At 45.1% G+C, this 23,996-nt stretch overlaps 1 protein-coding gene and 1 long non-coding RNA gene across 2 annotated transcripts in view; one reads left to right on the top strand and one right to left on the bottom strand.

The window, feature by feature from the left end:
* Nucleotides 1–4,422: 4,422 nt before the first annotated feature.
* The window catches only part of SKI (SKI proto-oncogene), a 136,777-nt gene continuing 117,203 nt past the window's right edge, over nt 4,423–23,996 (top strand). Inside the window, exon 1 of the mRNA XM_060694190.2 lies at nt 4,423–6,732. Coding sequence (XP_060550173.2) covers nt 5,731–6,732 — 1,002 coding nt within the window. The 5' untranslated portion in view covers nt 4,423–5,730. The remainder of the gene's footprint in view (nt 6,733–23,996) is intronic.
* LOC117675829 (uncharacterized) lies at nt 17,644–19,956 on the bottom strand. The gene is made up of 2 exons (XR_015730062.1): nt 18,929–19,956; nt 17,644–17,770 (listed from the first exon to the last, which is right to left on the bottom strand). It is a non-coding gene; the product is annotated as an uncharacterized LOC117675829 (long non-coding RNA).

Raw genomic sequence — 23,996 nt, 5'->3', positions numbered from 1 at the left:
TAAATAAATAAATAAATAAATAAATAAATAAATAAATAAATAAATAAATAAATGTGACCATGGGGATGCTAAGTGTGAAAAAACCCCATCATAAGTCACTTTTTTTCCCCAGTGCCGTTGCAACTTCGAACGGTCGCTAAACGAGGACGGTATTGGAAGTCGAGGACTTGCCTGTACGTTAAACCTAGTTGAGAGTGCTGGAAATGGAAGATCAGCCTTTTTAATAAGAGCAACTGAAGTTGTGGCTGTCCCCTAAAACCTCCAAAGGGCCTTCAAAGTCATTGAAATCTGAATAATATTGACAATAAACTTTCACAAAAGCGAACGGGGATACTTTCTCATGTTAGCCGAGCAAAGTTTTAAAACCGCTTGGATGGACCCCATTCACTCAACGGCATCAACCGAGATGCCCCTTCTAAAATTTGTAGGCTACAAATATTTTTTTTCCCTTCCATTGCTGCCATTTGTTCTGGGCATTAAATTTGTGTTGGTCAAATATATATATATTCTCCTTTGTTTTCTTCCTGGAACTCAGTTTGGGATTGTTAATCAAGACAAAGACTTGCATTGTGGCATCTGTGAGTTCAGATGCTTCGTGTTGCATGCCACTTGGTTCAGCCCCAACATAAAATTTCAACCTTCATCCCATTTCTTCTGCTCCAAGAAAAAAATCTTTTCTTAAACCCAGCGGCTGGATTTGAACATCCAGATACTACTGGGTCGGAGTGATAGAATGGCTGAAAGCTTGTTCTCACCAATAGTTTGTATATTCGTGGTTTTCTTGGCACGCCGGATGTTGAAAAAGTCAGGTTTAAGTGACAAAATGGAAACTAGGGTTGAAGTCATGGATGTTCGGGAGCTGATAAAATGGAATTATGCCAGGGGTGAAATCCAGCAGGTTCTGGAGAACCGGTAGTGGAAATTTTGAGTAGTTCGGAGAACTACCACCTATGGCTGGTCCCAGGGTAAGGTGGGAATGGAAATTTTGCAATATCCTTCCCCCAGGAGTGGGGAGGGAATGGGGATTTTGCGATATCCTTCTCCCATGAGTGGGGTGAGAATGGAGATTTTGCAATATCCTTCCCCTGGAGTGGGGTGGGAATGGAGATTCTGCAGTATCCTTCCCCTGGAGTGGGGTGGGAATGGGGATTCTGCAGTATCCTTCCCCTGGAGTGGGGTGGGAATGGAGATTTTGCAGTATCCTTCCCCTGGAGTGGGGTGGGAATGGAGATTTTGCAGTATCCTTCCCCTGGAGTGGGATGGGAATGGGGATTCTGCAGTATCCTTCCCCTGGAGTGGGGTGGGAATGGGGATTTTGCAGTATCCTTCCCCTGGAATGGGGTGGGAATGGTGATTCTGCAGTATCCTTCCCCTGGAGTGGGGCGGGAATGAAGATTTTGCAGTATGCCACTATGAGATGAACTAAGCAAAAGTAAAAAAAAATTCCACTAGGTTTATTAAAAACGTTTTGGAATACAAGTAGTGCTTGACTTGCTACAATTCATTTAGTGACCGTTTTTCACAGTTACGACCACTGCAGCATCCTTATGGCCACGTGATCAAAATCCAGACGCTCGGCAACTGACTCATATTTATGACGGTCGCAGTGCCCCCTGGGTGTGTGTGTGTGTCACGTAATCCCCTTTTGCGACCTTCTGACAAGCCAAGTCAACGAGGAAATCGGATTCGCTTAACAACCGTGTTACTAACTTAACACGTGCAGCGATTCACTTAACAACTGTGTCCAAGAAAGGTCGTAAAAGGGGGGGGAATTCACTTCACAAATCTTCACTCGGCGACAGAAATTTTGGGGTCAATTGTGGCCATAAATCAAGGAGTACCTGTAGTATCTACAGGAAATAATTTTATCATGACGAGAGAGAAAGAAAGAAAAAAAAATCACACTCAGAATCTCACAGTTTGAAATCCACACCAGTAGGGGGCGATCTTTCCTATGAGTATCATATAAATTGTGATAAGAAAGGTGAGCATCTCTTATATTAAATATTAGGAGGATGGGCAAATTAATTATATCATCTCCAAAAACAATGTTTGGTTTACTACCATATATTTACCACTTCCTCCCTTATGGCAGATTTAATCTCTGCATGTTTAGCTCCCATTTTAAAACAGGAGGAAATCTTCGCATTTTTTTTTTAAATACATCTCCATAATAAATAGTCGAAAGTGTAACGTTAAAAAAGACCACAGAGTTTGTTTACCTGGGGCTCAAAAAAAAGTAGCTTACAAAATATAAAATTTTGCTTTTTGGGGTGAGACAATTATGCATGGTAGAACTCCTCTCGTAACTTGTGCTTTTTTTTTTTTTTTGAGGCTGTGGTTGATGACATTTAATTGCAGGTATAAACTTAATAAATTAAAACATCTTGATTTGGTGGTACAGCAGCAAATTTAAAGCTTTACGGCTTCATGAGCAAATGCTGCGCCATGCTGAAGCTTGCTCTACTGTGGGTCACAAAACATATCAAATGCCGAACCAAATCAAGGAACCCATATTATATTTTGGGGGTATTGTGTGGCCCAAATTTATGACTGCATATGTCTTGTTTCAAGGAAAGGCCTAAAGTGGTGTTTAGCACCAGCATTGAAAAATCAAAGACAGTGTGGCCTTGATTTTATATGTAAAGTTTATACGGGTTGCTATTGATTGCTCCTTGATCATTAAAAAACATTTCAGTATAAGAATTGTAGTGGATATCTCCTAAAGTCTGCCTCATTAAAGTGCCTGGGACAAACCACACATATTGAAGAGGCCTGTTTGTCTTGGATTTCCCTCCACCCCCCCAAAAAAATGGTACAGGTAGTCCCCGACCCCGGGACACTGCGGTCGTCATAAATATGAGTCAGTTGGCAAGCGTCTGAATTTTGATCACATCACATGACCGTGGCAATGCTGCAACGGCCATAAGTGAGGAAAAACAGTCATTAAGTCGCTTTTTCCCAGTGCCGTTGGTACTTCAGACGGTCACTAAAGGAACGATGGAAGTTTATACGAGGCGGAGGGAGTTCAGAGGTTTAAGCAATTCATGAATGATCCTGCACAGGTTATCTGCCATTTGTCAGAAATGGTGTAGGGGGCTCCTGATTGGGCGGGGGGTTGGACTAGATGACCTCCAAGGTCCCTTCCGACTTTTGTTAATCTGTTAATCTTTCCCACATTACACTTCGGCTTAGATGCATTTCGCAGTGAGGTTCACAACATATTTCTTTTGTGATAATTTAGGCACCGTTGTATGTATGTATGTATGTATGTGTATATATATATATATAGATAGATATATAACATAGATAGATAGATAGATAGATAGATAGATAGATAGATAGATAGATCCCGCAGTTCGCTCATCCCTTGAGGTTCAAGATTTGGTTTGTTTTTTTCCTTCGGGAACTCCAGGCAATGCTCATGAACAACAACGGCTCTGTGAGGTAGGTTGAAAAGAACCAACCCCCCCCCCCGCATCCCCAGTGAGTTTCTTTGACTGTGAGCCCGTGTCAAATCACTAGCCCAGGAGTCAGCAACCTGCAGCTCTGGAGCCGCATGTGGCTCCTTCACCCCTCTGCTGCGGCTCCCTATCACTCAAAATATGCGTCACAACCGCCAATGTGCGACACCTGTCGGCACGCGAATTATTGAGCTTTTCAACCCCCCCCCCCGTAGGCCAACCATGGATAAATCCCAAGAAATGAAAAGTTTCAGAAGAAAACAGAACCTTTAATTCAACAACATAGGCTAGCTCAGACACGGGAAGGGTTTTGTGGCTCCCGGTGTTTTCTTTTCTGTGGGAAAGCAGGCAACAAGATTGGCAGTGTCTTCCTATTGCATTTCTCCCTTTTTTTCTTTTTTTTTGTGTGCAAAGATCCAGGATGAATCCCTATCATATATAAGGGATATATATATCGATAGGCAGGCAGGTATTACCTGGCTAGTGTTGACCAGTCAGCCTGGAGACCTGGGAGTGACCCACCTGTCCACTCTTTCCACCTGGGCGGTGTGTGTGTGTGTGTGGGCTCTCCCTCCCTGCCTGCATGCATACCTGAGCATCCCACGTGTTTCCAAACCGGCAGCTGCCCCCTCCCTCCATTTATCCCCCCCCCAGCCCACCGACCCCTTTTTAAACCCCACTTCGGCAAAACCCGCCCTGCCGCTCCGTCTTTCTGCGCAGGCTTGAGGTCTGGCAACCGCAGGTTTTATCCTCGCCTTCCTTTCGCCGGGTTTGCTTCTCTTCCCCCCCCCCCGCCCCCCTCGTTCTGTCTGTGTAGGGCCCGCGCGCATGTGCGTGGCTTGGCTCGCCTTTTGCGGAACGAGGAGGAGGAGGAGGAGGAGGGGAGAGAGAGAGAGAGAGAGAGAGAGGCGAGCCGGGGGGAGGCGGCGCCGGTTCCTGGAAGAGCCCAGCCTGGGGAGTTGGTCACATTCTTGGCTGGCATTCAAGAGCTGAGCAGACACCAACAAACAGAGGAGGTGGAGGAGGAGGAGGAGGCGGCGGCGGCGGCGGACGACGACGGAGAGGAGGAGCAGCAAGCAGCAAGCAGCAGCAGAAGCAGCAGCAGCATCGCCTCGCCAGATCGCCCGCCCGCCTGCTCGCCTGCATTGAGCTCAGCGCCGCCCGAACGTCCTCAATCCGGGCTGGAGCGAAAGTGAGCAGGGCCGGACGGAGGGAACCGCTCGTTCTCCGACCCTCTCTCCACGAGACAAGAGGGGCGAGATCAAAAGGACAAGCCGGTCCTCGCCAGACCGAGACAGACAGCAAGCAAAGCAGCAGCGCTTTTTTTTTTTTTTTTTGCTTTCCGCCTCTACCGGTTCGCTGCTGGGCAAAGGGGAAATATCTGAGACTCCCGGGGATCTTCTTCTTCTTCTTCGCCTCCTCTGGCTTTTGTGGCGGACCATGGACAGAAAGGCATCGGCTTCCCCGGCGCCAGGAGTTGCCGCTTGGATCCCGGACGGATCTCCCCAGGGTTATTAAACCAGCCTTTTTCCCCCCCCCTTCTCTCCTTCCAGATCCCTTTTTATCCCACCCCCCGTTGCTCGTTTTGGGGGTGGGTGGGGGGGCAGAGGTTTTTTTTTTCTTTCTCCCACGGAAGAGAGAGGGGGGGTCCGGGGGCATTGCTTTCTCTCTCGCCCCCTTCTTTTTATAACTTTTTTCCCTCCCTCTCTTTCTCTCTCTCTCTCCCCCACCACCGCCCCTTCCCCGAAGATCTACTTCTCTCTCTCTCTCTCTCGCTTTCCTCTCCCCTGTTTTTTTTTTTGGCTGCGGGGCCCAGAGAGCATTTTTTCTTCTTCTTCTTCTTTTTTTGGTCCCCCCCTAAAACTTGGGGGGGCGTCGGGAGGGAGGGAGGGGAAGGGGGCGCGAGGGAAAAAAAGGAAGCCCGGAGCGAAAGAGAAAAGAAGGCGCATCCAGAAAGCCGGGAAATGTGAGATCGTGGCTGGCTCCTTCTCGCCCCTCCGGCGTTAAAAAGAGAGGAACCGTCTGAACCAGGGAAAAAAAGGGGATTGTGGGGAGAGGAGAGAGAGAGAGAGAGGGCTGCCTTTTTGGAACCGCCCCCCCTCTCTCCCTTGCGCTTGGAAAGAGCCCCCACCCCCAAAAAACCCCCCACCACCCCCCAAGGCTGGAATTGGGGCGCCTTTCCCGCGGGGCCCCCCAAGCAAAAGGAAAAATTGGGCGCCGCAGGAACCAGGGACGCGGGGGGACCTCCGCAGGCAAGCCGCCGAAGATGGAGACGGTCCCTCGAAGCGGTTTCCAACCTCACCCGGGTTTGCAGAAGACCTTGGAGCAGTTTCATCTCAGCTCCATGAGTTCCTTGGGTGGCCCCGCTGCTTTCTCAGCTCGTTGGGCTCAGGAGCTTTACAAGAGGGAGAGCGCCAAGGAGGCAGCGGTGGCTGTGTCGGTCTCCTCCTCATCCTCATCTTCATCCTCCTCCGTGATGGCCCCTGAGCATCCTTTGCCTCCTCTGCCTCCCATCCCACCACCACCTCCTCCGGTGATGCCGGGCCCTTTCTTCATGCCTTCGGACCGCTCGACGGAGCGCTGCGAGACCGTCCTGGAAGGCGAGACCATCTCCTGCTTCGTGGTGGGTGGCGAGAAGCGGCTCTGCCTGCCCCAGATCCTCAACTCGGTCCTGCGCGACTTTTCCCTCCAGCAGATCAACGCCGTCTGCGACGAGCTGCACGTCTATTGCTCCCGCTGCACCGCTGACCAGCTGGAGATCCTCAAAGTCATGGGCATCCTGCCCTTCTCGGCGCCCTCCTGCGGCCTCATCACCAAGACCGACGCCGAACGCCTTTGCAACGCCTTACTCTACGGGGGAGCCTTCCCGCCTGGCCGCTGCAAGAAAGAGCTAGCCGGGGTTGGCACTGCCAGCGCCTTGGAGCTGGAACTGGAGCTCACCGAGCGGAGCTTCAAAATCTACCACGAGTGCTTTGGCAAATGCAAAGGCCTGTTGGTACCCGAGCTCTACAGCAGCCCCGGTGCCCCTTGCATCCAGTGCCTCGACTGCCGGCTCATGTACCCGCCGCACAAGTTTGTCATCCATTCCCACAAAGCCCTGGAGAACCGAACTTGCCACTGGGGCTTCGACTCGGCCAACTGGCGAGCCTACATCCTCCTCAGCCAGGATTATGCCAGCAAGGAAGAAAAAGCCAGGCTGAGCCAGTGCCTGGATGAGATGAAGGAGAAGTTTGACTACAGCCATCGGTACAAGAGGAAGGCGCCCAGGGTGAGCCAGGGCTTGTGGTGGTGGGGGGGCAGGTGAGGGGGGGGTCTCTATATTTGGGGGGGCGTCGTCATGGGGGACTTGTGGTGTCCCCCCTTCAAAGGAAGAGGCCTTTGCTGATAACTGGAAAGTCAGAAGGTGGCTCCAAGATGTTGGGATTTCAGCAGATCTCAAAGAGAGATTTGAACTGTAAACCCAGAATCCTTGCAAGCGATGTTGCTGGGTGCTTGGGACAAGTTGCTTGAGATGCTTGGGATGTGGGACATTTACCTCTTGGCAGAGGGGATATATATATATATATATACACCCAATCCTTCAAGATTCCTTATATCATGCCTGGGTCAGGTTTTTTTTTTTGGTAGCCTATTACCTGATTGGGACTTCTGGTATTCTGACCTTCCTGGAATTAACATGACTTTACGGTGAGGACGAATGTGAATGAATCCTGAAATTCATAGCTAATAATGTTCTTGGAATCTGCTTAAGGCAGTTGTGTTGTGCCAGATGGTCTCTTTTTCTTTTTTTTCCCCATTTGGAAAGCAAGTTGTCTCGAGTTCTTGCTTGGGTAAAAAGATGGGAGAATAAATCCAATCTACGTGCCTTTCCTCTGGATGGGAAGGGCTGATTTTTTAAAAAATTTTTAAGTAAGCGTGCAGCTGTACTTCTGGCAAGAGGCTTGTGTGTCTCTCTGTGTGTGTGTGTGTGTGTGTGTGTGTGTGAATCTCCAAAACTGGCTTTGTGCACACAGCAGAGGCTTTATGCTGTGCCAAAACTCAGTTTGCAGTAATGTGGGTGAAGCAGAACAACTCTTTGGTGTGTAAACGAGGTTTACAGATGTGCAAAAAAACAAACCAACAAACAGAAAAGGATACATCAGAACTCTGGATGAGGCTTGCAAGAAAAAAAAAATTAAGTGGAAAGATACAGATTTAAGGTGTTTTGTCTATCTTTGGGAACCAGCAGTGGCTTTCTATCAAAATAAATCCTTTTGCCTTTTTAATAATTTGGGGAATGTGACGGGAGTCTCAAAACTTGTGCCCTGAATCCTTGGGTCAAAGAAAGATCTGCTGTTATTAGCCATTGTGTCTTTTCTTTCTGCATTCTTACATGCACTTGCCTTTCTGTTTTGTGGTCTCTCCCCCCCCATCTGTATTTTGTATTTTATGGTTAAATTTACATAGGGTACACAGAAAGGTTTTCTGCGCTGCAGTGGCATTTCTTAAAAATGGAGAATTACGTTGCGTAGTCTGTAGTTTTCATCGACCTGCCATAAATCTCAGGACTCTATAAAGTGCGTGAACTTTAAAAGAAAGAAGTAGTAAATTAATCTCTTTTCCTTCCAATTTACCGAATGGGATAGAATTGTCATATATATATATATTTATTTACACACACACACATTATTGCTGATTTGAAGAAATCCAAGGTGTTTTTTTCTCTATCCCTCTCTCTCTCTCTCCAGTCCTCTGTCTCTTTATTATTTCACATAGGGAGAAATTTTAACCAATCAATAAACTCATAATCCGAGAGATTCCAATTGTACTAATTCAGGGCACATATATAAATACGATTGGGGTTTTAGGATGTGTGCACAGGCTGTTTATTTTTTGATACCCAGCATTGTCTGGTTGTGGCTGTCTTGCCAACAATTTTTTGTACACGGGTTAAATATACACTCCGGAAATCGATGTGTCCATGCCAGGGCAACTGGGGAATTTGCCCAGCCAGACAGCTTTGAGAGGACATTGGTACAATATCCTCTTTATTTCATCCGCAAAACCGTGTTCAGTTCCCAGAATCCCTGGGGTTGGCGGTTGGGTGAGAAAGTGGCGCGGTGCGGAAGCCATGCCTTGGCACCAGGCCTGGGGAATAAAGTAGAAAGGTTGGGGGGGGGGTTTCTCTTGAAAATAATAATAATAATAATAATAATATCCGGTGCGATTTAGTGTGCCTCCTCCATTGCCTTGGAAAAAAAACAAAAAGGAGAGAAATTTTTAAGTTAGCTCTGCCATCGTGCAGGATTGTCAAATCCCCTCTGAATCATGGGGGATTTACAAATCTGTAAATCTGAAGAAAATCCACTTGATGGCTGGCAGGCAGGCAGGTGGAGGTGGGAGGGGGGGGAAGCTTTCGGTATTTTTTTTTTTCTCTTTAAATTCCTACGCATCTTATTTTGGAGAAACCCACCCACTCAACCCACAACTTTTGAGGCCACCGGGTCTGCCCGAAAGCAAGCATGCACCGCAAAGGAGCCTAGTAATAAAAAAAATAAATAAGTTTTTTAAAAAGGGTCAGAAGAAAGAGACAATTTAAAAAAAAAAAAAAAATTCCTCGCTTCCTTCCTCCTTGTGTTTGCTCTCGAGTTTCCACTTTTTTTTGAAGAAGAGGAAGCCATTTTCTGGGGGACTTCCCTCCCCCTCCCCTTCTTTTCCTTTCCTCCTCCACCCTCCAGTCTCCCAGAGCGTCAGTGTAAGAGCTATTGTCAGAACATTGGAGTCTAAAGACTGCACATTATCTCTCATAGACCAGGACTGGATGCGGCGTTAATAGCTTGTCTCCCTTTGGCTAATCATGGGCTAAAAGTAGCAATTGGCCTGAATGTCCTTCCTGAGGATGAATAAGAAGAGGAGGAACAGTGAAAAAATGATGTATTTGGGGAGGGGGTGTGTGTTTACTTTCATTGTAAGTCCTAGCATTTTTATTATTATTATTTTTTTTTTAAAGTGTCAGAAATCTGCTTGGTGACCCAGGAGTACAAACTTCAAAATGTACATTTCCTAGTGTTTTTTCTAGCTCTGTCAAATAAAAACCATCCCTTTCCGAAGACTCTTGAACGAGGCTTTTGAGCTGCGGAAATAAATTCCCCCAAATTAATTAATTAATTAATGTTAAATTTGATTTATATGCTGCCTTTCTCTGGAGACTCAGGGCGGCTTACAATGCGTTAAGCAATAGCCTTCATACTTTTGTATATTTATATACAAAGTCAACTTATTGCCCCCACAAACTGGGTCCTCAATTTACCTACCTTAGAAAGGATGGAAGGCTGAGTCAACCTACCTTGAGCCTGGTGAGATTCGAACTTACAGTAATTGCAGGCAGCTGGTGTTAATCACAATGCTATCAGTCTGCTGAGCCACCAGGCCCAATTTTATTTATTGGTTCGATTTAATATGCCGCCCTTCTCCGGAGACTCAGGGCGGCTTACAATGCGTTAAGCAATAGCCTTCATACTTTTGTATATACCTGCTTAATAGGGCTTTCGCCATTCCCCCAAGCGGTGGTCTTTTTTATACAAAGTCAGCTTATTGCCCCCACAATCTGGATCCTCATTTTACCTACCTATGGTGGGAATGATGACTTTGAAAATAAGGAACAAAAGATCCGCTTGGAAGTACCCATGAGGTCATCTAATCCAACCCATGCACTCTTTATTCCAGACAAAAGAGCAAGCGCTAAGGGATCTTTGCGGCTTTTAAAAGCATTTCTTTCATTTCATTCCTCCCCCCCCCCCAAATCTATCATAAAACTTGTGGAGGGTTCTCATTTAGGAGAATGCAGGTTAGAAGTATTTTTTCCTCCCCTGTCATTCTAAAATTGATGCCGTTTTGCTTTGGTTTAAACCAGCCAGGACGAGAGAGGTAGACCTCCACAGTTGAAGCTATATTGTGAGAATAGAGTAGACTTTAAGGTTAGTTTTAGCTGCTGCTTCTGCAGCTTGAATTTGGCTGTAAGTGCTTGTATTTTGGGAAGGCCTCTCTGTTTACCTGTCTTCCATGATTTTTCTCCTTCTGCTCATCAGATCCTGTTTCCATCCAACGCTGAGCCAAGAGAATAGTTGTTACAGTGCAGCAAATAATCATCTGAAGAATAATAAATCTGTGTATAAAGTTGTGGCGAGAGATGAATAACATTAAAATAAAGTTGAGATCTGTGAGGGGGGGGAAATGGTGGGGGGGGGGCAGGGGACTAAATCCCACTTAATCTTGACCTGGGCTGCCTAAATTTTGGCTTGGCTGACTTCTCTTTTCCCGTTTTAACCATCGCTCAGTGCTGTTGTATTGCTTGCGCCTGCCTGCAATGCCATATAGGTAGTCCTCGACTTAATTCACTTAGCGACTGTTCGAAGTTACAATGGCACCGAAAAAAACATGACTTGTGACCGTTTTTCACACTTATGACCGTTGCAGCATTTCCCCAGGGATACGTGATTCACATTCGGGATGCTCGACAACCGATTCACATTTACGACCCAGATTCACTTAACAACGGGGTCACTAATTTAACGACTGCAGCAGGGATTCAATTAATAAACGGGCAATAAAAATTGTGAAATGGGACAAGCTCCCTTAACGAACGTTTCACTTAGCGACATAAATTTTGGCCTCATTTGTGGTCGTAACTTGAGAACTTTCTTAGTAACGGGGTTTTTAAGTGAACCTGGCTTCCCCATTGAAACCATCATAAATAACATGCCAGTTGCCAAGTTCTATTAATTTTGATCATGTGACCACTGGGCCGCTTCAGTGGTCGTTAAGTGTGAAAAACGGTCATAAATCACTTTTTTCCACTGCCGTTCTAACTTCGAATGGCCATTAAACGAACTGTTGTAAGTTGAGGACTTCCTGTGCTTAGTCAGTGATACTGACTGGGGGAATTCTGGGAGTTAAAGTCCACCCATCTGAAAGCAACAAAAGTTGAGAAACACTGATCTATATTTTATTTATTATTTACAGCTGGAGTTAAGCCTATTTTTTTTTTGGCACTTCCTGAACGTTTTAACATTTTTTCTTTATTTTTCTTGGGATTAATCTTTCCCATATGGACTTTGAAATCTCTTTAAAACAACTGCTGGACTTTGTTCTCCTGTGTTTCCCCCACCTCCAAAAATGTGGTATGTTTCTTTTTCTTGGGTTTTTCTCCCTTTTCCATGATAACTTTTTAAACAACTTGCAGACAAGAGCTGGCTGATTCCTACTTTCTGTTTGTTTGATGTGTCTGAAAACAGGAACCCTTTCTCTTGTGGAATACTCAATTTCTAGGTATTTTGAAGTGCTTTCCTTTACAGCTTTCTTTTTTGTTGTTGTTGTTGTCACGGTTAAAGGACTTTAAAGTGATTGCCTGAGACATGAAAAAGATACCAGGTTTTCCACTTTTGACCTAATCTGGCTTGTGCTTTCCTGCAATTTTTACTTCAACACAAAAATTCTGAAGCCTTATGGCTGCTAAAATCACCAGGCTGTCTTGAATCTGCATCTGTTTCCCCGAAAATAAGACCCATCTGGAAAATAAGCCCTAGCATAATTATTCAGGATGCTCCTATTATAAACCCTACCCCCCAAAATAAGCCCCAGTTAAGATCGTCAGCCAGATGGGTGCATTTAGTACCGTATTTCCCCCAAAATAAAACCTAACCAGAAAATAAGCCCTAATGTGTCTTTTGGAGCAAAAATTAATATAAGACCTGGTCTTATTTTTGGAGAAACACAGTACTAAGCTAGGATACTTTTTGGGGGGAGTATTTATTTTGCACTGAATTTAGACCGAGCTTTGGCTTAGTGTAATTGTGCAAACTTAAGTCATGTTATGTTTCGTAAGCCATGATTTATAGCTTCGTTATGCACCATCTGGGCTATCTGGACTTAATGGAATGTGTGACTCTGGCTGGGTTTACTCTGTTAAGCTGTAATGTCATTGTGCCATTGTGTTAAACTCAATACCCGTTTTGTGGCTTTGCACGTATGCTAGTAAGGAGCATCCTGTTGGAATTCCCTCATTTGTAAATTGATTTTTTTCCCTCTCCTTTTTCCCTCAACCTTTTTCTCAGAATGTGCCTGCTTTAGCAAACCTTTCCAAATTCAAGAAGGCTCTTTTTTTTACACATTTTCGTAGGTCTGCAAGAAGGACAAGTAGCTGGTAGAGAGAGTACTGTTTAAAGATCATGGTCAGATGAGTGTTTATATGTATGTATAGTTGTTCTTTCAACTTGGCACATTTCAGTTCCCAGAATCTCCATGGCCGCGATTGAGAATTGTGGGAAATGCAATGTCCATACATTTGGAGGCGGGCAGTTAGGAAATACTGATCTTTTTTCTTAAAAATGCATTGCCGTAGGTCAGGAGTCAGCAACCCGCAGCTCTGGAGCCGCATGTGGCTCTTTCATCCCTCTGCAGTACCCAGAAGACTTGCTGGCCGGAAGTATCTTATCCGGAAGCACCTTATCCGGCGCGCATGCCCCCTGGACAATACCTCTTTCTGGCTGCGGCCCTGACGAGCACGCATGCACAAAGTGCGCCCTTTTTGGCACTTGGTGCCAAAAAGGTTCGCCAGCATTGGTATAAGGCTGCGTTGGTGAACCTATGGCACACGTTCCACAGGTGGCACTCAGCGCCCTCTCTGTGGACTCGTGAGCCATCACCCCAGTTCAGCTCTGCCGTGTATGCACGCTCGCCTCCCGCCAGCCAGCTGGTTGTCAGGTCTCTGCCGCGCATGTGTGTGGGATGCATGTGGTGGGGCGCTTGCGTATGTGTGTGTGCAGGGGGCCGTGTGTGCATGTACGTGGGGGTGGCGTGCCCACATGCAGGGGGCGCATGCAGGAGGGCCATATGGGGGACGGGGTGCATGTGTGGGGGCCGCGCGTGCCTTGCATTTTGGGCACTCGGTCTGGAAAAGGTTAGCCATCCCTGGTATAAGGCATAAAGCCATAAATGAGCCCCTGTCTTGGGAAGAATAACTCTTCCAGTACAACTCTTTTGGGTAGATTGTTTCTCAAAATAAAGTCTTCTGTGGATTGCAACTGGGGGTGGGGGGAGAAATGTGGTTTTTGATGAGTTAAGTTACCATGAACTGCAGGATGCTGATCCCCATGCTGGACTAATGAGCACTCTGTGTGTGTCTTTTTAACAAGACTCTAGCCAGACAACCCTTTTTGTGCTTGGTGTGAGACGCGAACTTACGCACACCCTTCTCCCATGGGCGGCACTCTCCAAATATTATCAAGATGGCACCTCTTTGGGGAGCATCAAGTTAACAAAAATAAGTTATTCAGTTGTGAAAGTATAATAAGCTATTGTTGAAGGACCACATCCCTGATCTTCCAGAGCATCATTATATTTTATTTTGCATTTGAATGAAGATGATAGAGAAGCCTGAATACTGCGATCATTTTATAGAAAGGATTGTGACATTTAATCTAATGAATCAATGTGACCTTAAATGCACGTTAAAGTCATAGGAGAGAACATTTCTATTCTATTCTATTCTATTCTATTCTATTCTACTCTACTCTACTCTACTCTACTCTACTCTACTCTACTCTACTCTACTCTACTCTACTTCTATTCTACTTTACTCTACTCTACTCTAGTCTACTCTACTCTACTCTACTCTACTCTACGCTGTTCTACGCTATTCTATGCTACTCTATTCTGTGATACTCTATTGATACCCCATTGATAAATCAAACTGGGAGAATGTTCTTTTTTTTTTTACCCATATGTAATTTTAATAAACAATTTGACATTATTAAGATGTTCAATCAATTGCTGTTTTTTTAGCCGAGATGCAGCCTTGATTTGAGTAAATCACCAATTGGGTGCTTTTTGGATGGTTTTGATTGCAGTCTCTTGAAATCTTAATGAGAAGGTGTCCGAGTAAAGAAGGCCCATTGGGAAGGAGCTTTGGGAAAATTTCTATTTATACTCAAATATGCAAGGAAAAAAATAGTACTTACCTATCAGGATATTCTATTTTACTTCCAAGGCCCCTGGTTCAAGGAATATTATACAACATAAGCTTTTTGTTTTAACAGAAATATGTGAAACGTAACTTCCTTTCCAAAGGTTTAAAGGAAATACACAGAGACCTCTCAAATCTTTGTGGTTGAGGTGTGGAAACATGCCCAGAGACAGAATTTTTCCCCACGTGTCTTTAGAGTTGAATAAATCGCTCTCAGTCACCAATAAATAATAATAAAACAACAGCTGAACAGACACAAGAGAAAAAAAAACACCAGCCTGCTTGGATTCCCATGGTATTGTGTTCCTCAAATCAATAAAAATGACATTTGTATCCTTCTTTCCCTCCTTTTTCTTTTTACTTTTTTTTTTGGTTCTGCAAACTTCTGTTCAATTCAGTGGTATCACGTTAAAAGGATAAGGTCATGGACTCTATAATTGCCTCTTGGTTTCCCAATCCCTTCTCTCTCTCTCTTTTTTTTGGCTAGCCAGTTTGTGTAATGTCTGTCTCAAACAGTTGAGTAAGGGCATTGAAGCTGCAGACAGGATGTTAAGTGTTAGGAAGTCTGGGTGAAATATAACAGAAGCTCCAGTATATGTTGAAGGATGCAGGCAGTAACCAGCTTCCAGCTTCAGGTGCTGCCCTTGCAATTTTGCAGAAATCCCATCTTTTTGAATTTTTGATTTCTGGAGTTTCTTCTACCAGGATTATTTCCCACCCACCCACCCCTCTTTCTGTTTTTCTTCCTCTGCTCACTGAAATGGTTGCACAAAAACCTTTCTCGTTTTCTTTTATTTAAGGCTTGCATCCTTTGCTTCCTTCCACCCCCTTTCGTCGTTGTTAAATGATGCAGACTTTTAAAGCCCGAATAAATTCTGTGGATGTCATCAGTTTTAAGGCTTGCGAAGCTGAAGCTGCATTTTGGACTTTTTGCAAGCAGCAGAAGGTTTCGAAATCTGCCTCAGTTCTGTTCTGCTTAACTGTTCGTCTGTCTCCTCGGGTAATTTTATAAGGAACAGTTTGATTCTCATGAGCGAATTAAGGAAATATATTCAGGGTAGCTAGGATTTCACATTAGCCTCTTCGTTTAGATTTGCCTGCATAATTCTTGTATCCCAGGTTACCTTATTTATTTTATTTATTTTTTGGGGGGGGGGAACGGCTGACAAAAGCTCCATCTACAGACATGGCCTGCAGTCAGATAATATTTTTAATTTTTTTATGGATGCCCCAGAGGCCTTTGTGGAAGTACGATGCTGCCACTTCCTCTCCGATGTATTATTTTTCTGAAAGTCTCGGTCAACACAAAGTCTAGCACCCTGGCCAGTGTTTCAGACACACTGGATATCCAGATGCCACACATTGTGGGGTTTTGAGAGGCTTCACCAAACACACACCGTCTGCTATATGGATTCCTTTTCCAGAAGCTTTGGACTGTACTGAGTCTTGGAAGACTTCTAGTGGCGAGGAAAATAGCCATGAAAATATATGCCTTTTTAGTCTTTTCCTGTGGTTTTTTTTGGTTTATACGTGACCCACAAATCTCTGCTTTGGTCTGCAATAATGTATGACCACTGGAGAACAATCAGTTAGATTTTTTCCCCCCCTGTACAGTATTTGTTCCCTGTGTGGATTTTTTTGCAAGCCAGTCTGATAAACCTTTAATCTCACCTTCAGAAGTAAATTTCTCACACGAGAAAAGTACCAGTGGGCAAGTGCTATCGTAGCATTTTCCGAATCCCCTTTATAACCATGAAATATATCCTTAATTAATAGACTGTAGCAATAAGATACACTCCACCTCCCTCTCGCTTCTCATCTTTTGCCGCCTCCCTCTAACGCAGGGCCTGTCAATGGAGAATATTTGTACAATGTGGTGGAACCAGCAAGCCGGGAGCTTCAGTTTTTCCCCCATCGTGGCAGTAAATCTCTGGGAAAAACCCTGGTTTGAAGCAATTGAGTTGTGGGCAAATCCATTTCCTGTTTCTGGTGTAATTATTAGGAACCCCTTTTTTTTTTTTCCAGTTTAGTTGTCGCGTTAAGACATTGGGTTTCCCTTTCATACACTTTGGAGGCAGAAAAATGGATTTTAAAGAGCCTTTGCAATCTTGGTGTTTTAAGAATTATCATGGATAGCCAGGAAAACATACAGATAGGACAAATCTATCCAGAGTTTTAGCTCGAAGTACGAATGACCAGGCACAGACTATAGGTAGTCCTCGGCTTACGACCACAATTCAGCCCAAAATTTCTGTTGCTAAGTAAGGGATTTGTTAAAAGCGAGTTTTGCCCCATTTTTACGTCCTTTCTTGCCGCAAGTGAATCAACTTCCGTTGTTAAGCTAGTCAGAAGGTTGTTAAGTAGATCTGGCCTCCCCATTGACGTTGCTCATCAAAAGGTCATCAAAGGGGGATCGCCTTTGACCGTCTTAAATACGAGTCAGTTGCCAAGCGTCTGGATTTTTATCATGTGACCATGGGGATGCTGCAAACGAGTGCGATTATAAGTTGAAGGCCATCTGTATCACATTTTGGACACAGCTTCCATATTTCTGGGCAAAACGGAAGGAAGGAAGAAGAGAATAAACAGCATGAAGTTGGGAGACTAATATAGATCTATTTCGGACTGATTGGTCCTCATCAGTTAGCCACACCCTTACCCTATATTCCCTCCCCGTAGAGGCTAAGTATTAGTAGTAAATGCTTAGCCTCTACGGGGAGGGAACATATGGTAAGGGTGTGGCTAACTGATGAGGACCAATCAGTCTGAAATAGATCTATTTCAGACTAATTGGTCCTCATCAGTTAGCCACAGGCAGCAATAGGCAGTCTCCCAATAGGCAGCAAAATGCTTGCTTGCTGTCTGAAGAAGCCTAGGATAGTGGATGTGATTTCACTGAGCTATGGCTGCAAACTTGGTATATATATATATATATATATATATAAACAGCAGCAATGAATGCTCCATTGAGAGAACTAAAGGATGAGGACGGATCCTCTTGGAGGAAAGTTTCTGCGTTGGTTGCTAAGAATGGACCCCAAGACGATGGCACACTTCATCAATCAAACCACAAATTCTGCCTCCAGAGGCTTCCTAGAAATCCTTTTTTTTTTTTTTTTTTGGTTACTTAAAAGAGGACTTCCTTCGGGCTATTGATAAGTGTGTGCACGTTTTCAGAACAGAGAAAGCTTTTGAGGGTATATATGCATGTCTCTCTGGTGGCTCATTTTTTGCCGACGTTTTTTCAGACAGGAACTTCCCGTGTGCTGAAATCGATTCCTCCCAACTTCCTGGATGCTGTTTCCTGTTGAGAAAGAAAAGTTTGTTGAGTGGCACTTCTGACTTGAGTTTGAAGGATTGCTATTTTTTCTCCCTCCCCCCTCTTCCCCATCATTTGCAACCTCACGGGCTACTCCCCACCCCGCTTTCCGATCTGGGGGAGAAAATACCCATTTACCAGAGAATTTCCACGATCTTAGTGGAAGGAGGAGGAAAACCCACAGAAGCTGCAGAGCCCAAGGAAAGAGGAATTTTCAGTTAAAACAAAGGATGCTCTTCTTAGTCACTTAATGGCTGGAGCAATTAGAGGAATGACACACCCTAATAATAATGGGAACGTCAGCACTTTGAGCAAAAAAATTGAAGCTACTTTTCTTTTCCCAACAAGTCAAACCATTTTTTTAAAAAAAAAACCCTAATGCAAACACACAGCTAAACAGGAATCTCGTTTTATGGAATCATCATTCAGAGTTTCAGGAATTATTTCTTTTTCCCCCCCCTAGCCCTGTGCTTTTAAAAAAAAAACAAAAACAAGGCAGATTGAAATCTGAGACTATTGAAGTGCAGAGTGGGGTACTTTGCTTCTGAATGACACCTCCCCCCCTCTTTTTTTGGGGGGGCAGAGAGGGCTGCTTCAACAGATCTCAGTTTTTGTGGTCTCTCCCAATCCCCCCCCCCGAGTTTTAGTGACAAGTGCCTATTTTGTGCGGGTTCTGCCTTTACACAGGATGGAACATTTTAAAGCAATATGGGGGAAAATATACTCCGTTGCACATAAAACATTTACTAGAGAGAACGCCTGGTTCTGAAATGAGTGCTAATCGGGATTAAGCTCGCCTTCTGCAAAGTTATTGTGAATGAAATAACATTCATGCTTGCTGTTGGTGTTTTTTTTTTTTTTTTTCCTGGAAAATGTCGTGTTTGCCTACGTCCGGGTGATTTTTTTTTTTTTTAGAAGTGTTGTAAGCTCGTTTCGAAGAACAGCATATAAACATCAAGTTCACCGAGTCTGTTTGGCATGCTTTGCAATTGTAGGAGAATGTAGTTTAGGCTTTGTTTAAAAAACAAAAAACAAAATTTTTAGTCATTTTCTCTCCAGTTAGATCAGGAAAGAGAGAGAGAGAGAGAGAACATGCCCAGAAAATTAGCAAAAGCATTTTGCTATTTTGCCCAAGAAACTTACATTTGATGTGCCTCGGTGAGGATAGGAGTGTCTTTAAAGGAGATTTTCTTTATATACCGTTTCCAAAAAGACTTCATCTTGAGTTGGCACACCATTTTGATTTTTTTCTGCGAACTATATATTTCTGCTGGCTTCCAGAATTCAGCTTGAAATTTTAAGTTCCTTTTTCTTTAAGCCTGCTCTTCTTCTTTTCCTCTTTTGTTTGGCTGGATGACAAGTTTGGCAGGAAATGTACTGAGGCTAACAAATATACCAGCTTCAGTGTTTTTGTTGCCTTTTGTTGTTGTTGCAATGCTTGAATTTCCATTTTTCAGGGGGTTTGGTAAGAAAGCCTGTAGAGCTATTCCTCGATTTAACAACGGTTGTAAGTCGAGGATTACCTACTTGGCAGGCTGAAGAGAACTTCCCTGTCAACCACAGCTGGTATTCAGCTGGTTCGGATCAGTTCGTCCGAACCGGTAGCGGAAATTGCAGGTGGGCTCGTCCACCCGCCGCAGCTCTATGCCGTCTTATTTAGGCACATTTTTGAGGCTGGGTGAATGCGCAGAAGTGGTGCGCACGAGCGAAGCGAACGCACGTGAGCGTGCGCTCACATTTACGAACTGGTAGGGAAAGTAACTGAATACCAGCCCTGCTGTCAACATATATCACAGGATTTCCAGAGGCGGTTCAGAGAATAGACAAGGGTTTACTGATTTAAGAACAGAAGGAGGGTGAAGAGGGGGGGGGGAAAAAAAGCAGAAAATTGAAAAGGTGGCCTATATAGTAAAAGGTTGGATTTCCCGGCGCTGCAGTCTGCGAATAGGATATCGTTCCCTGCGAATAGGATACATCATTCACCAAGGCACCTAATCTTGCTGAACTGTGTCTGAGAGAGCCTCCCACCAAGTCAGCCCATTCCTGATAAGGGGTTTGAAGTATTTGGAGAGTTGATTTATAGCCCCTCGTCTGATGTGAAGGGATCTCTTTCAAACACGTCCGGCCCGAGGAGAAGCCCCTCCTTTTTTCGGTGGCTCTTCCCCCCTCTTCCAATCTACGCAGTTTTTTGAGCCTCACCTCTTCCCAGCTGGGCTGGGGAATCTAGTGACACCCGAAAAAGAAGCCACGGGGGGGGGGGTAAACTTGGTTTCCCCCCTTTATGGGACAGCCCTCTCTTGAGAATTCCTGAATGAAAAGTGGGTCCTAAGAGGAGAGCTTTTCACACCACACCACAAAAAGAGCGTTGCGGTTTGTCCTACGAGGAGGACTTTTGGAGAGTTGTACATTTCACCGGCTTGTCTTTATTTCCCGGGCCTGCCTGTCTCTTCATGCCTGTCATTCACAGGGCCTGAAAAGAGACACCCTTTCTATTTTGTGCACTCGGGGGTCTAATTTGCATGAAAACAGATCCTTTTGTTCCCACCCGGGGGGACCCTCTGGATTTCCCTGCCTCTGAACATAATCCTCTGTGACATCACAATTAAGTTCCCTCGGAAACCATGGTGATGTCACACACACGGCAAGGAGAGAAAGAGGGGGGGGGAGAATTGAATGGCCGAACAGGGGGCTTTTCTCCCCACCCCCCACCCCAGTATAGTAGGTCATCCCATATTTGGGGATGTCATTCGGCTCGCTTTGTTTTTCTCCTTTCCTCCAGGACAGGGGTCTGAAACCTTAAACACTCTTTTCCCACAGAAAAGAAAACACCGGGAGCCACAAAACCTTTCCCGTGCCTGACTATTCCTTGAGCGGCCACAAAACTAGCATATGTAGCATATGTAGTTTGAATTAAACGTTCTGTTTTCTTCTGAAACTTTTCTTGGATTTTCGCGAATTGGTGGTTGTGACGCATATTTTGGGTGACAGGCAGCCGTAGCAGAGAGGTGAAAGAGCCACATGCGGCTCCAGAGCCGCAGGTTGCTGACTCCTGCCCCAGGAGGTGCCACGGGAAGAAATTCCTCGTGTTTGGGATTTTTGTGACGATCTGCCACCGCAGACGGCGGCTTGCCAAATTTGGCCTGTTTCGTTATAATGGAAGACGCGTCTGTTTCAGCTTTGGCACCATTTGCCACGGAGAAGAGGCCGCTATTTTGTGGTCGGTCACAAACCCGAATTTGGAAAGCTTTTTTCTCTCTCCCTGCCACCAGCATTTCTCCAGTTGTCGTTGTTGTTTTAAAAACAACAGCTCCACATCAACAATCCCTCTGAAAGCTGTGAGGCTCAGTTGCCAATTTCAGCTGTCTCCTCTCCTCTCTTCTTCCTTCTCTTTTGGGCTCGGTTTTAAAGTCTGCCTTAAAGCATCGTGGATTGTTGGGGCAAAGTTGATCTGAAGCAACCGTAGAATTTGACTCGGCCCGAGAAACGATCGTTTTGTGTAAGAGGAGAATAAGGACTTGATCTAAGGTGGGCTCAGCGGCTAAGATGCTGAGCTTGTCGATCAGAAAGGGTCGGCAGTTTGGCAGTTCGAATCCCTAGTATAGGTCTCCTGCGTGAGCAGGGGGTTGGACTGGATGATCTCCAGGGTCCCTTCCCACTCTTGTTACTGTTACAATTGATTTTTCTAAGGGGCGCATGAAAAACCACGAAGGGCTGAAACCAATAGGACTGTGAAAGTGCGTAGATAACACACATGCATACGTAAATTGGGGGGGGGGAAATAAAAATCCCGCTGTTACCTTCAAAGTAATAGCAAGGCCGTTGTACGGCTAGTCCTTGATATACGACCACAGCTGAGTGCATACATGCTAGAACTCGGAAGTTTCAGCTTTTCCGGAGTGCGGCCGCGACCAGCACGCGTGAAGGTTCGCCATTCACTGCCCTAGTTTGTTGTTAGTTGCGAAGTCGTGTCCGACCCATCGCAACCCCATGGACAACGTTCCTCCAGGCCTTCCTGTCATCTACCATCCTCCGGAGTCCATTTAATCTCACGCTGACTTCTTCAGTTACTTCATCCAGCCACCTCGTTCTCTGCCGTCCCCTTCTTCTTTTGCCCTCCATCGTTCCCAGCATTCGTCTCTTCTCCTTCCTTCTCATTAGGTGGCCAAAGTATTTGAGTTCCATCTTCAGGATCTGGCCTTCTAAAGAGCAGCCAGGGTTGGTCTCCTCTAAGACTGACCGGTTGGATGGCCTTGCGGTCCAAGGGATCTCTCAGGAGTCTTCTCCAGCACCAGAGTTCAAAGGCCTCCATCCTTTGGCCCTCAGCCTTCCTTATGGTCCAACTTTCCCAGCCATCCGTTGCAACTGGGAAAACCATCGCCTTGACTATACGCTCTTTTGTTGGCAGGGTGATGTCTCTGCTTTTTAGTAGGCTGTCTAGATTTGCCCTAGTAGTTGCTGCAAAATTAGTTTGCACCTAGTTTGCACCTAGCATACTAGCATACTGGCAAAAGAAGGTGTGTTTACGCCTGTTGAGCGGCGGAAAAAGCCAGAAGGTTAAAAATTGGAAGCCGCAGACCCTTAAACCCCCAGTCTTCAGAAGGGATGGGTCAATGCTTCAAAGAAAAGTCGCTTGGGCTCCCTTGGTTGGTACGATGTCTGAATGAGGGCTTGAGATGCATTGTCGCCCTTTTCATGTGGCTTTTCCCATTCCTTTGAGACAATTAGAAGCCATTTATGCAACCATGAAGGTCAACCTGCAATAAGAATGATTTGGGTTTTTTTTGGGTTTTTTGTTTGTTTGCACAAATCTCAAATTGTAGACAATCTACATGGTATGTGAACGTAACATGTGTGCTCCGTCAACTTTCTCAGCCTTCCTACCAGGCTGAGAACATCCGGTGAATGACTGCACATTGCTAAATTATTTTAAAGGATGATTTTTTTTTTGTTTTGTGAAGGGAGACACTCAACCCCAGGGCTATATAGACTTAGGAAAGGGAGAGGCATCAGCAAAACAACATTTCATGGTTGCCCAAACCTCCCTGGATGTCGAAGAAGTGAACTTGAAGGAGGGTGGGGGGTTCGTTTGAAGGAGCAAGTTTCGTCTAAAGGTGAAGGCATCCAGGCTTCTCTCTCTCTCTCTCTCTCTCTCTCTCTCTCTCTCTCTCTCTCTCTCTCTCTCTCTCTCTCTCTCTCTCTCTCTCTCTCCCCCCCCCCCCCCCAACTCACGTGTTGTTGTGGGGAAAATAGGAGAAAATGACTCTGTGGGATACGTTTCCCACCTTGAAAAGCCAACACAGTTCTAGGCTGCATCAACAGAGGGATAGAATCAAGATCACACGAAGTGTTGATACCACTTTATAAGGCCTTGTTAAGGCCACACTTGGAAAACGGCATCCAGTTTTGGTCGCCATGATGTAAAAAAGATGTGGAGACTCTGGAAAGAGTGCAGAGAAGAGCAACCAAGACAATTAGGGGACTGGAGGCTAAAATATATGAAAAATGGTTGCAGGAACTGGGTATGTCTAGTTTAATGAAGAGAAGGACCAGGGGAGACATGATAGCAGTGTCCCAATATCTCAGGGGTTGCCCCAAAGAAGAGGGAGTCAAGCTATTCTCCAAAGCTTGAGGGCAGGACAAGAAGCAACGGGTGGAAACTCATCAAGGAGAGAAGCAACCTAGAACTAAGGAGGAACTTCCTGACATTTAGAACAATTAATCAGTGGAACGACTTGCCACCAGAAGTTGTGAATGCTCCAACACTGGAAGTTCTTAAGAAGATGTTGGATAACCATTTGTCTGAAGTGGTGTGGGGTTTCCTGCGTAAGTTGGGGGTTGGACTAGAAGACCTCCAAGGTCCCTTCCAACTCTGCTATTCTATTCTATTCTATTCTATTCTATTCTATTCTATTCTATTCTATTCTATTCTATTCTATTCTACTCTACTCTACTCTACTCTACTCTACTCTACTCTACTCTACTCTACTCTACTCTACTCTAAATAATAATGGCGGGCTAACAAATAAATAAATACATTTGTAAGTGGTCGACTCTCGATTTGGATGACCCTAGAAACCTAAACGTGAGAAATAAACGCGATGGATGACTGGCCTTAACTATCTGTGCCTGTTTTATGAGCCATGCTTCTTTAGGAAGATGGGATTTGTAGTCCGCCCTCTTGCAGGCTTGCTGGACGAGGAAAGCTGTTGTG

Source organism: Pantherophis guttatus, chromosome 15 (assembly GCF_059756535.1).
Source record: "Pantherophis guttatus breed Tessera chromosome 15, ASM5975653v1, whole genome shotgun sequence".
NCBI classification, from domain to species: Eukaryota; Metazoa; Chordata; class Lepidosauria; order Squamata; family Colubridae; genus Pantherophis; species Pantherophis guttatus.
The sequence above is the reverse complement of the archived record's forward strand: the minus strand, read 5'-3'. Positions and strand labels throughout refer to the sequence as shown.